The sequence below is a fragment of the Cavia porcellus genome, unplaced genomic scaffold (assembly GCF_034190915.1).
Source record: "Cavia porcellus strain 051 isolate PalLab524CR breed Dunkin Hartley unplaced genomic scaffold, mCavPor4.1 scaffold_1, whole genome shotgun sequence".
Classification (NCBI taxonomy): domain Eukaryota; kingdom Metazoa; phylum Chordata; class Mammalia; order Rodentia; family Caviidae; genus Cavia; species Cavia porcellus.
The window spans coordinates 159,435,140-159,448,661 of NW_026947484.1; the positions used below are offsets into that span (position 1 = coordinate 159,435,140).

Genomic DNA, 13,522 nt, shown 5'->3' on the forward strand with positions numbered 1-13,522 from the left:
TGAAAGTCAACAGGGCTGCCCCAGCACTCTGGGACAGAGCCCTGACTCCAGGGCCCTGCCTCCAGAACCCTGACTCCTGGGCTTGTGACAAAGATATTTTCTGTCTCTCCTGTCTGGCTGCAGTGTGGTTCTTGTTCTCATTACAATCTGTTCAGAACATGTCCTGTTGCCCCCTGATTACTGTGGAAATAAATGATTTGCACTTCAGAGGTGGACCAGACCTGTCAGCACAGGGGAACCTCGTTTCCCTGATTCCCAGTACCCCTGTTTCCAGAGAACCTTCACCCCACTTACTGCGCCCCATTTGTGCAAGTTCAATCCTGGAATTACACCCACTGTGAGCAGAGTTTCAGACTGTAACAGAGTATAAAAAGCTGTTCTTCCATAAAGTGATTGTAAACCTTTTTAATTTGTTGGAAATATAGATACATTTAGGGACCAAAGCTGAAAACCAATGCATTGATTTCATCTCTGTTCCCTTTTCCTATGTATTTTCTAAAGACGATACAAAGGACCAATAAAAGGAACAAAAATCACTCACACAAACAAAGCAACAAATTTTCCCTAAAAATGATAAACGCTTCAGCCCAGGAGGTATTTGCCTCTCCACCCCAATTTTGCAGATTGTTGATTGCAACGTGAACTACAAGGTGATTTAACTTTGAACTTTGGACTAAGGTCTCAGCTTTCATAGTCTGTGGAGGAAATATCCTCACATTTCTTACCCCAACCACTGAATGTGATGGCCATCTTGAAACACAGTAGAGGCAAAAAAGAGAATTTTGTTTTAATAAGGCAAGAAAGACAATACCTCAGCTGAGATTATTTCCCTGAACTGTGCTGTGATTTAGATTCTGGAGTCTTCTACAAGCTAGGTCTACTCATGAATTATTTGGAAGGGCTTTTTATCAGGGGATACAAATCAATTAAGCAAAACAAAAACTGAAAGTATGTACATATTTACGTTGTATTAAAATTCAGAGAAGCAGGTACTTTTCAATTAGCTGAAGTCTGAAGATAAATATAAGGAAGTACTTGAATCGAATCTATTGGCTTTGTGGAAAGTTTTTGACATGTCTTTTTGAATGGAAAAGAACAATATTGTCCAATTTTAAGCAAGGCAGAAAAAAAATCCAGCTATATTTCACTTTATATCCTTGGAAGGAATCTTGTACTAAAATTGTTTGACAGTACAAACTTAGAAAAGGACTGTATAAGTCCTCAATTAAATTTCATGGGTAAAACTCTGCCATTAGAGGAAGGTGATATATTTGTCATTAAATTGTAAAGCAGAAAAACGTCTTTCTCAGGTGTTTTTACCTCTGAATTACCCTCTAAGATAAACAATAACCACTAAAAACCACAAGTTTAGTGTTCTTTTTTTCACATTTATATTAAGGTCAGCATCATGAAAAGCACTTTGCAAATATGTATATACCAATCTAGGCGGTCTCAAGAGAACTATACTCAAGGAAAACAAGTCTTTAGGATTATTCCAAATCCAGCATATGTTCACACACGGGCAACCACATCTGCCATACCAATCACCAGGCTGTACAGATACAGCAGGACACAGAAAACTCTCTGCTTTATCCTTAAACAACACACAGATCTCCAGTCCGCTGACTTTACCCCCGTTTGATTTCCCTACACCCCTCTGTCCTTACCCCTGCTCTCCGCCTCACTGAAATTATTTGAGCAGTCATCATAATCACCATCTGTACATACTCTGAAGCACCCCAACTGACTCCTCTCTCACTGATGTCTCAAGGGTTTGTCAGTTACACAGGTGTAGTCTGTGAATAGTGAGGTTCCTTTTTACACAAATTTTTAATTGACACATAAAAACTGTCCTGATGGTGGGGGAACATGATGACCATGTAGTGTGTAAGGTTTAAATCAGGATAAGCACATCTACCTCCTCAATCATTTATCATTTCTTTGCATGTTTTCTAGCTTTGTTCAAACAGACCGGTCCTCATTGCTGTTTATGCCACCCCTCATTTCTTCTTTCTGACTGGAACTTAGAACTCCTGGCTCACCCTTTCCCCATCCTTTCCTGTGCATCTCGCTCAGCTTTCTTTTCCACTAACTCATTTCCAGCTTCTCGGAGATCAGCTTTTTAGATGCCACATGAATGCAATCACGTTTCTGTGGCTCACTTACTTCGCTTAACAAGTGCATGACTTTGTCAGGCATCACTGAACTGTATACTTAAGAGTTATGCACTTTGTGGAACCAAAGCTTTAAACAAATATTAAAGTCTAGTTAATAGATTCGCTTGCCTCAGTGCTGCAGAACAGCAACTCTAAAACTAGTTGCAAAAAGTAAATATGCTAAAGGTAACCGGTAAGTATTTGAAGGGAAAGTTATAAAGAAGCAAAGTAAAGAGGAACATTGTTTTCTAGTGGTATTGTGGTTTCTACATAGAAAGTCCCCAAAGTTCTCGTGCACTCTTGGGCAGATTTTGTGAAAGGGATTGGATGCTGACTCCACGGTAGCCAGTGTGCTTTCAGAGGCTGGATCAGGTCAGAAGAGGCGGTCACAGGGTGGATCTGTCCCCCCAGGCTCCTGCTTCTGCTTGGATTCCTGACCCCTCTGATTTGAGCAGCTGCCTTCTGCCTGGGCCTTTCCTGTGTGAGTCAAACGATGATAGACTAACACTAACAGTCAAAGTAAACCTCTTCTCCTCTAAATCACGGTGTCACGTATTCTCCCCCAGTGACAAGGAAAGTGAGTAAAACAGACTGAAATTATGCAAGGGTCACCATAAACATGATTTTCAGTATCAACCAGGATAGCTACATAAATGCAGAAATGATCACAGATCAGCGTGTACAGGTGTGTGTGCACAGAAGGTGTTCTCTTCACTGAGATTGTTTCTGTGTGATGACACAGTACTAGCAGTGAGCATGCTGAATATTTTGATCCTGATTTTGATTTCTCTTTTTCATTTAAGGACACTCAGGCTCTTTACAGAAAGACGAATTTATTATTCCAAGGCTAGGTCAGAGAGTTTTAGTGACATTACCAAAAATTGGATGTGGTCTGTTGATTTAATAAGTTTTTATCAATTTCAACTTTCCTGATTTGGTTAAGTGCACCTTGGTTATGTAAGAGAACATGGTTGTTAGAAAATATTCACTGAACTGTTTAATAGAAAGGAGTTACTATTATCTCCAATTTATTGTCAAATAAGTCATGGAAAGAGAGAGAATGAATCAAAGCATGTAGGTGAAAACTACTGTTTAGTGTAAGCAAAGTTATCCCTCGTGCTCTTCAGTTTACTATAAATTTTAAATTATATCAAAATTAAAAGTTACTCTCGCTGGGTGTGGTGGTGCATGCCTGTAATCTCAGCACTTGGGAAGCTGGGCTTGAGGCAGGAGGATGGTTGTGAGTTTGAGACCAGGCTGGGCTACAAAGTGAGCTCAAGGTCAGCCTGAACTGCATAGTGAGACCCTGTCTCAAAAAGACAAAAAATAAATAAAATAAAATAAAATAAATAATAGCTACACCAAAGAGTATTTCAGTGGCTTTCTGGGTCACTAGGTATAAAAACCAAAGTTCTAAAAATGGTTTCCAAGGCCCCAGTGCCCCAGCCCGGTCACTATCTCTCCGCCACTCTCTCCCTTCTTGTCTCCCTCCCTCTGTGTCCCTGTTGTCCTCAAGATGCCAGTGGAACCTGTGTGCTACCAGGCTCCTCCTCGGAGAGCCACCCGGTTGTTGTCAGACCTCACAGCACAGCTCGCTCCTCCTCCTCTTCACCCTGATTTCCCTTCTCCTTACTTTCCCAAGGCACGCGGTCATTTCTGTGTTACTGATTTAACTCATCTTGCTTTTTCCTCCCTTTAGTCCCTGGCTGGGAGCTTGGTCTATTCAGTATTCCAGTGTGCGGTAGTGCTGAGTCAGGGTGGCTTCTAAATGCCTGTTTTTGGAATCTATAAATAACATAGCTGGAGCAATCAGAAGAGGCTCGAGCCATTGCCCAGGAGCTCCCCAGAGTCTCGCAAGGAGGCAGTGCTTGCCCTGGTCCCTCATCCCATCATCTTTTTTTCGACTTCAGCAGTCTGAAATGAGATGCAGGCTCACACTAAGCAAGCAGAAAAGCACACTAAGAGAGCAGAAACACTAATTTAAAGAATTATGGTGAGAAATAGAGTTGTCACAAGTGTCAGGAAGCTGAGGGCCCTACTGAGCCTGTTTACTGGACTCTACCTTGGTCACTTTAGACTAAGTCACTTTAGAATAAATCTCTTTATACTACAACTCTGTCCTAGTCACTTAGACACAATACCTGACACTCATAACTCTAACGAGGGAAGGTTTATTTGGTTCACCATGTGTACAAGTTTCAGTGTCGAGCCGGCTGGCTCCAAGGAAGAGTGGTGTGGCGGAGAGGCATCACAGAGGAGAAACAGCCACAGCAGGGAAGCAGGAAGCAGAATCATGCAAGGAGTGGGGAAGAGAGACCCAGGCCACTCCCCTAGGAACCCACATCTTCTGGCCAGCCCCAGCCTCCAGCAGCAAGTCAGCTGGAAGCCCTGTGTTATGGATTAAGAACTGGTGGTCAATTTAACACCAGCTGGATTACATCATCATGGCACTGAGCAAAGATGTGCCACCTGAGGAGGGTTGCCAGGATAAATAGGTGGAGAAGAAGAGAGGTGTTGATGCGTTGAGGCATTGAGGCATTGTGGGTTCTCCTACGAGCTGCTGTCTGAGCTGCTGGTTCTCCTGGAGAAGCTCTGGTCCTCACACTGAGCATTGCTTCCTGCTCTGGAGGGGAAGACGTGTGCTGCTTGGTCTCCTGGATGAACTTGTCACGCTGCTTCCTGGCATATAACTTACTGTGCTTGTCGGAGGAGGAGGTCGGGGTCTCCGTGTTGCTGAAGATGGCTGGGGTGCCCTGGTGTTTGTTGTGTGACTTCTCAGCTCCAGCATAGAACCCTCATCTCACCAGCACAGCTCCTTTATCCCACTGGCATAGACTTTTTGGCTTCCACCACTGACCTTTGGGGGTTCCTGGCACGGATCCGTAAAAGAGACTGGCATGAGTCCTTCTTGTGGGCTCTGGATCTCCAGTTGGACTCATGGGAGGCATTGTCATAAGTTCTGGGTTTTTATCTGGACTCATGTGGGACATTGCTGTGGGATTTAGGCTCCTGACTAAATATTCTAGGTCTTTGGTGTTGCAGATAGATTTCCTGCATTTTCTTGTGTTAACTCCCAGTGACCATTATAAAAATAATATTATAACTCCATGTCCTGATCCTAATTGTTCTCCGTAGTTAAGGATTGCACAGTTAAGGGTCGCACAACCCTTAACTACAACACCCTGCAATCCAAAAGCCTGCCCATGAGTACATGAGGCTTTGGGGGACCCTGTAGATATAAACCATAAAGTCTTAACTCTCTTGAAGGAGTTTACATGAAGTTCAAAAAAAGATGTGAACTGCCAAAAAATGATAGGACCCCCCAATACCTTGCTGTGTCTACTAAAGCACCAGAAAGTGGATAGCCTAGCCCAGAAATGGCAAGCTTTTTAGAGCTTTCAGTGATACAGACAGCCCACCATGGTACACATACCATAACTGGTCCAAAGAGTTAGGTAATAACAACCCCATAGCAGTCTCATGTCCTCTCACTGTCAGCGAAGCAGCGTAGAGAAGACCGAGTAGGATGGGAATTTCATCCTCAGCAGGCAGTGCAGATGGCATGGGGACCCCAGGCTTCCTCTCTGAAGCACTCTTCCCCACTCCCCGGGAGTGCCTTCCTGGAAGAGCCACTGCACACCCCCATACACAATTCAGCAGTAAAGTGATTTTGGTGCTGCTGTGTCAATGGAGGCCAAAGCAGGGAGTGATACATGAACCTCTCCTTCTCCCTCTCCCAACAAGGGAGATGTCAGCAGAGGCCTACAGAAGACCTGAAGTCTCAAGAGTAACTGGGCAGTGCTGGGCGTGGTGGCACAGCTGCAAGCAGAAACACTGAAATGACACTTAGGATTTGGAGGCAGATTTACTTACATCAATAGGCACTGATTGGGATCATTCTCAGAATATCAGTCACTGATTCTTGGTAGTTTGGGGCTTATATTAGATAAGCAAGTAGGAAGAACAGAAGCAGAGTATTCCAAGTTTATTGACTGGTTCTTATCATATGCATTACAGTGACCAATCATTTCTGGGAGACAAAAGGAACAGGAACTTGTAACAGGAAGGGTTACCTGAGCAACTAATAGACTGGGAAGCATTTTCTGCTACAACGGCATGCCCCTGTAATCCCGGCATTTGGAAGGCTGAAGCAGGAGGATTGCTGTGAGTTCAAGGTCAGCATGCGCTATATGGTGAGTTCAGGACTAGCCTGTATTACACAGGAAGACCTAACTCAAAGGAAGAAAGACAAGCAAACAAAAAAGAGTAACCTGGCACTGGAATGTTAACAAAGACCAAGTGAGGGACCCGGATGTTTACCTTGAATTGGCAAAGATAAGACAATAGCCTCTGTGTCCTGCCCTGGCTGTCTTGCTCTAGAGGGAAGTAACCAAAGACAAAAACTGAATAAAGTCGGAGTCTTACAGCATCACATCCCAAGTGTCCAGGATAGAATTACGCATTAGATGCCAAGAATGAGAACAATCCCAGCTTGAATGGAAAATACAGCACATAGCAACAGAGAAATGACACGAAGGTTGAAATCAATGGATAAGATTTTTAGAACAGCTCTAATGAACCTCCTTGAAATAAGTGAAAAAGGAAAAATGTTAGCTAAGAACAGATTCAAGAAACTTGACTACAACAAGAGAAATCCACACTAAAATAAAACTTAACACTGTAGATAAAAGACAGCAAGAAAGAAATGCCATGTTATCTGTCAAGTTAAAAAGAATTTCAGTGACAGTGGATTTCCCATGAGAGGAAGAAGGAAGTGGGACATTTTTCAAGAGTGGGAAACATTGCCAAATGCACCTTTCACATCTCGCAAAATTATTCTTCCAGGAATGAAGAAGATAAAGATAGTTTCAGAGGCATGGAAGACAGGAGAATTTCTCACAGCAAACCTCCTCCAAAACATAGCTAAAGGAAGTCCCTGGAGGAGAAAGTTAGTGACTGAACATGGACTTTTAGAAAATCCTGAAGGAAAACAGGACACAAATAGGTAATTATCAAAGCTCTCTCTTAGATATTCTGAATTTTAATAGAACAAAAGACACAGCATTCTCTAATGAGGATCTCAGTGTACCTATAAATATGCTTAAAACAATTATTTTACAAATTAAAGGAATAAAGGGACTTAAAAAGAGGCAGGTTTTCTGTGTTTGATTTAAACTAGCAAATAGATACCAGCAGATCTTTACTCTGATGAAAAATCCATCTCATGGTACAGTGGTGGTTGCAAGGATTGACATGCAAAATAAAGTGTGCATGACATTGTGCCAAGGTCATTTTCCCAGTTTTGACATTGCACCAGCATTAATGTAAGACGTACACTGAGTAAAAAGGGGTGAAGACACCCAAGGGCTTTTCATCTTTGCAACGTCTTATAAGCCTATAAAAACAAAAATGAGGCTTTAAAAAATCTTTATTAGATCATCATCTGAAAACTTTTAACTGTGAGAAAACATTAAATATCAACAAAGAGTTGATGTAAAATTGCAAAGTGTTATTTCTTCAACCACTGAATTTTTTAAATCACTTTGATATGCAGAATGCATTTCTGTTTGCTGTCAACATTCTTGCTGCTTTCTGGATTTTTATGTCTTCACACACACACTGCAAAAGCTATGAGTCATGGGTGCCACTGACAACTTTGCCTGCACATCTTAAGGGAAAATCCTTCATGCTCTTCTTGGGCTATCAGGGCGCAGTGGCAGCTCCCTGGTATTCTGTTAGCAACTTTCCCCCCAGGGATATGAAAGAAGACTGTCGTAGAAACCTTGGTGTCTGTTAGTGGCACAAGTAGACAGTGGCATTGAACTATGACAACCAAACACACGCATCTAGGTTTGCTGGTGACAAGTTCTCCTATTCTTCATTCTTCTGAAAGTGTCTTTATCTTCTTCATTCCCAGAAGGATGATTTTGCCGATGTGAAATTCGAGCCATGGCAATGCCATGCCATGCCGAGTATGGTTTTCTTACCCACAGTGACAGTTCGTCTTGCCTCTTTTGATCTGTAGTAAACACTTTTGATGATTCTACATGGTCCATATCACTCCTCCTGGAGTTTGTCCCATTTTCCCCTAGGAATCTGTTTAGATGATATAATCAACACCATCACTCGAGCTGATGTGTGATTCTTCCTCTAGAAAATTCAGATTTGGGACCTACGGACTCAAACTGGGTCACCTTTAGGTCCAATGTGGCCCACTGTCTATAGCCTTCACTTTTTATCAGTTATGAAATACTATAAACCTACACAAAATGCCCGAGTATTCTCATCGCTAAATAAAAAGCTGTGTCATATCTGTTTCAATTTTTTTCCTAAAAGTTTTGAGCATTTACTATAGACAAAAACTGAAGGGGCTGGGGATTTAGCCTTGCAAGCAGGCAGTCGTGAGTTCAATCCCTGGTACCGATAAAAATGAAAAAAACAAAAACAAAAACAAAAAACTGAAAGAAACTAAAACTTTATTTTCTTATCACTAAGATAAATCAATTATCAAGGTTTCATCACACTAAGAATTCATCTATTTTTAACTGTGATTTAAAAACCACATCCTCAAGACAAAATGTTAAGCACACAATTGATCACCCTAACCAGTTTGGAGAGCACAGGTCAGCAAGGTTAACAGTATTCATAACGTGGCACAAGACATCTCCAGAATCTTTTCATCTTGAAAAATTGGAATCCTATACCCCAAGCAATGCCTTCTCATTCTCCTCACCACCCCTGGTGACCACGATTCTGAATTCTATGAGTTCTACCACGGTAGATACTTCGTGGAAGCGGAGTCAGGCAGTATTTGTCTTTCTGTGACAAGCTTATCTCACTTAGAGTAACATCCTCTAGGTTCTCCCACGTTGTAGCGTGGAGTAGGAAGGACGTCTTCCACATATGGGGCCGAATGGATACTGAGACATGCATCGATCACATTTTCTTTATCTGTTTATCTGTCAATGGGCATTTCGGTTGTTTGCACTCTGGCTTTAGTGACTAAAACCGCGGTGAACATGGGTGTACAGAGGTGTCTTAAAGGTTCTACTCTTCTTTTAGCTATGTGCCTGGGATTGGGATTAATGGATCATGTGGTAATTCTATTTTTAAAATTTCAGGGAAGTGCTCTACTGTTTTGCAATGGGACTGCACTGCTGGACACTCCCATTAATAGCACGGGATGGTCCCACTTTCTCCATGTCCTCACCAACACCTGCTATTTATTTTTCCAACAGCAGCCATTTAATTGGGTACAAGCTGATAGCTTGTGGCAGTTCTGACTGTATTATCTTTCACGTTAGTGATGCTAAGCAAACTTTCATCCATTGGTTAGCCCTTCATGTATCTTCTTTGAGTAAATATGTATTCAAGGTTTTGTCCATTTCTAAATGGGTTATTTTTTGTTGTGTTATAGGAGTTCTTAACATATTTTAGAGCTCCTTCACAGATATATAATTTAGCAGTGTTCTCTATCATTTGGGAGTTTGCCTTTTGACTCCTGTTTTCTTCGATGTAAAAAATGTTTTAAGTTTCATGTAGTCCCATTTATCTATTTTCTATTTTGTTAGCTATGCTTTTAGTGTCCTAGCCAATAAATCACTGCCAAAGCCAGTATCATGAAGCTTTTTCTATTTTTAACTCTTACGTGTAGGGTATTTAATCAATTTTGAGTTATTTTTATATGGTATAATGCCAGAACCAGCTCTTTCATGCAGATACCCCATTTTACCAATACTATTTGTTAAAGTAGTATGTGTCTGTACATCCTCGTCAAACATATGGTGATCATATGCATTGAATGGGATATTTCTGGCCTTTCAGTTCTATCATATTACACTATATGCCTGTTTTTATGTCATTGGCATAATTTAGATTACTGGACCTTTGCATCACTTATTTCTAAAATATTTTCATTTTTATTTCATATTTATTCTTTCTTTCTTGATAGCAAATATTGGACACATGATAGTATGATTTTATCCTTTCATGATTAAGTGTGAATTCCTAAAAATTATGAGCATTTTCTTGTAGTGTCACAATATCATTATCATGCATCATAAAATTAAAAATACTTATTGGTATTATTTCATACTTTATCCATAATAAAATACATGGATTGTCTTTAAAAGGTATGACTTGGCTTATTTGAATCAAGATTAGACAAAGTCCACATTTAAAATCTCTTCCCCTTCCCCCACATACATTTGCTCTGTAGATATCGAATTAATTCTCTTAACAGAGCTGCCTGTATTTTGGATTTTTTGTTTGTTTGTCTATTTCTAACATCTGTAATTTAACTTTAAACACAATTTAACTGATAGTTCAACTGTGTGTTCATTTAACCACAAATCCTAATTAGCTCTAGAATCTTGATCTTTTCATGCTTGCATCCAGCATGCTTTGTAAACTTCTTTGCAAACTGGGAATTGTTAGGGCCTTTCTCAGTTTCACCAGGCATTCTCAGAAATGTCTCACCGTGTTTCCAAAACTCAAGGGAAGCAAGCCTCTCTCCTCTTCAAAGTGAATATTGCAAAGATTTCTGTATTGGGGCTCATGGGGTGTGTCGGCTGAGCCGTTCACTTTTCAGTATTCCTGCCACCCAACTTCAATCTGTTCTACTGCTGTTGCTGATTTACTGCTCCTGTTTATAACCCAAAGTTTATGGGAATTTCTTGCCTCTTAGTTTTCTTGCCTTCTTAGTTTTTAAAAATGTATTTTTAGTTGTTTTCTCCTCTGCTATCCTAATTGCTTTATTTGTATTTCAGGAGTAATTTTGGACAAACTCAAAATCTACTTTGCTGCCAAGATCACATCACTCGAAGCTCTTACTCTCTCTCTCCTTGTAGAAGAAAAAAGAAAAGAAATTGCAGAATCACCTCTCAACCTATTCTTGTACTTCCTCCTCCAATGCCGCCCCCACAGGTAACACCTCTCTGGATGCTGGTATGTTTCATTGTTATGCATGTTCTGTACTTCTACTATATGTGAATACACCCATTAAGTTTATGCCTTGTTTTGTGAGCTCAGAATATTTGCATATGTTTACAAATATATGTGATTTGTTACTTTGTTTTCTTTGTTTGAAATTATTTGTTAAGATCTATGCATATTGGATTATGAAACTCTAAATTGTTCGTTTTAACTGCTATAGAATATTCCACCATTTAAGCAAAGCATGACTTTTTTGTTCAGTTCTGCTAAGGGAAAAGTATTTCTGTGCTCCCCATAACAAGCAGGACTGCAAAATAACCACCAGCATATATGTTTGTATCCGTCCCTCTGCATGAATTTCTCTAACATACACATCTAGGAATGCAGAACAGTGTGCTATTGGGCATATGCATCTTCACACATAAAATCAGGTGCACTGATGCAACATTGATGGCATTTTAATTTCCTACATCCTTGTCACTGTGAAATTATATCTTATTGTTTATTTATTTTCTATTTTCTGGACAAAATGTGAAATTGAGCCTCTTTCCGGGTCTTATGGATCGTTTGGCTTTCTTCTGTGTTTGTACACGTGTAAATTTGACAGTTTGTCTTTTGAGTTATTTGTCAATTTGTTATTGATTTGTGAGTGTTTCAAAAATATATTCCAGACAGCAATCCTTTGTGTGTGTGTGTGTTTATTAAATACAACAGGTTCTCATAAAGTTTTGTGTGAATTTTATCTCCCTTCCTCCTCCCTTCCCCTCCCCTCCCCTTCTCCACTTCCATCCGTCTCCAAAATTCTTTCTCTTCCTAAAACTCAGCATTTGTCCATGGAAAGGACCTCTGAAACAGGCAGAATCATTTCTAATGTACCAAATCTTCTAATCCACTACACTAGATTTCTTCATGGAACAGCCCTGCTTCTTTCGGAAGGCACTGACACAAAAACAGATACTGGTGTAGAACTGTCACGGACTCTGTGTTACAGACCCTATTCTACCTGTCAGGCGAAACTTCATGTGGGGCCAATACTCCTTTTAACACTCCTGTGACCCTCTTCCTCCTTTCTGGACCTTTTCTTTCCTACATGTCTTAGAATTACTGTGAATCTGATGAGTACAGTCAGCAAAGTGTTTGGTGTGCAATTGATACTAATATGGAAAAAAGAAAAATTAATTGTAATTACTTTTCAAATGTAGCCCATTTTTTGACATGAGACTTTGACATTCCTGACAAAATAATTCAGATAGATGATGATGACCATTGTTATGGACTGGAAACTGGTGGTCAGTTTAATGCCAGTGGAATTAAATCACCATGGTGCTGAGCATAGATGCTCCACCTGAGGAGTGCTGCCAGTATAAATAGAGACGTGGAAAAGGAGAAAGAAGGGGCATTGAGGAATTGTAGGTTTTGCTAAGTGTTGCTGTTTGAGCCACTGGTTCTCCTGGAGGAGCTTGTCATGACTAGCCTCCCCAGTGTGAGTTTGACCATTGTCATCGGAGGAGCTCAGGACCTTGTTGGTGAGGTGGCTGTGGTTCACTTTGGGGAAGCTCTAGTCCTTACATCAAGCATCGCTTCCTGGCTCCAGAGGGAAAGATGTGTGCCATTTAACCTCCAGGACAAACTCGTCATGCTGACTTCATGGCATACAAGTTGAATGCTTATCATCAGTGGAGCTTGGGACCTCCGTGTCACTGAGGATGGCTGTGGTGCTTTTCAGGACAGCCCTGATCTTTATTATGAGCATAACTTCTCCGTTCCAGCGTAGAACCCTCAATCTACCAGCACAGCTCCTTCACCTCTCCTGCATAGACATTCTAGCTCCCACTGCTGATCTACAGGCCTTCCCAGCACGGATCCATAAAACAGACTGGTGTGAATCCTTTTCATGGGCTCTAGACCTCCAGCTGGACTCGTGGAAGGCATTGTCATGGGCGCTGGGTTTTCATCTGGACTCATGTAGGATATTGCTGTGGGTTCCAGGTCCCTGGCTCTGGGTCTTTAGTGTTGTGGACAGATTTCTTGCACTTTCTTGTGTTGTAACTCTGGGTGACCATCATAAAATAATATTATAAATTCCATGTCCTGATTTTAATTGTTCTCCTCACAACCCCTGACTACAACAACCATTCATTGAAATACGTGGATTTTGAAAAGAAAAAAGGTTCTAGGATTCTGTGTTTAGATCATACTATTGCATCATCTCCACACACACACACACACACACACACACACACACACACAAAATCATGCTAATGCATAAATTCTCCTATAGGTTTGTGTGGCAGAAGAATGTTATTTTTATAAATTAGGTTTTTTAAATCTGGTACATAAAATGGTAGGGCATATGATTTTGTTTTGTTGTTCCCTTTTGTTTTTTAAGACAAGGTCTCATTATGTAGTTCAAGTTACCCTTGAACTCGCAC

At 40.8% G+C, this 13,522-nt stretch overlaps 1 protein-coding gene across 3 annotated transcripts in view; it reads left to right on the plus strand.

Annotated features, from left to right (window-relative positions):
* Positions 1 to 13,177, plus strand: part of Ptger3 (prostaglandin E receptor 3) — a 172,355-nt gene extending 159,178 nt beyond the window's left edge. Inside the window, exons 3-4 of one of the 3 annotated variants that reach the window (XR_010050545.1) lie at positions 10,925 to 11,081; positions 11,915 to 13,177. Coding sequence is in view for 1 of the 3 variants with exons in the window: in XM_063258314.1 (XP_063114384.1) it covers positions 10,925 to 10,930 (6 nt within the window). In the remaining 2 variants the exon portion in view is untranslated. Of the gene's footprint in view, positions 1 to 10,924; positions 11,769 to 11,914 lie in introns of those variants that run through there. The other 2 variants (XR_010050551.1, XM_063258314.1) reach the window with 2 other exon arrangements.
* Positions 13,178 to 13,522: the final 345 nt, after the last annotated feature.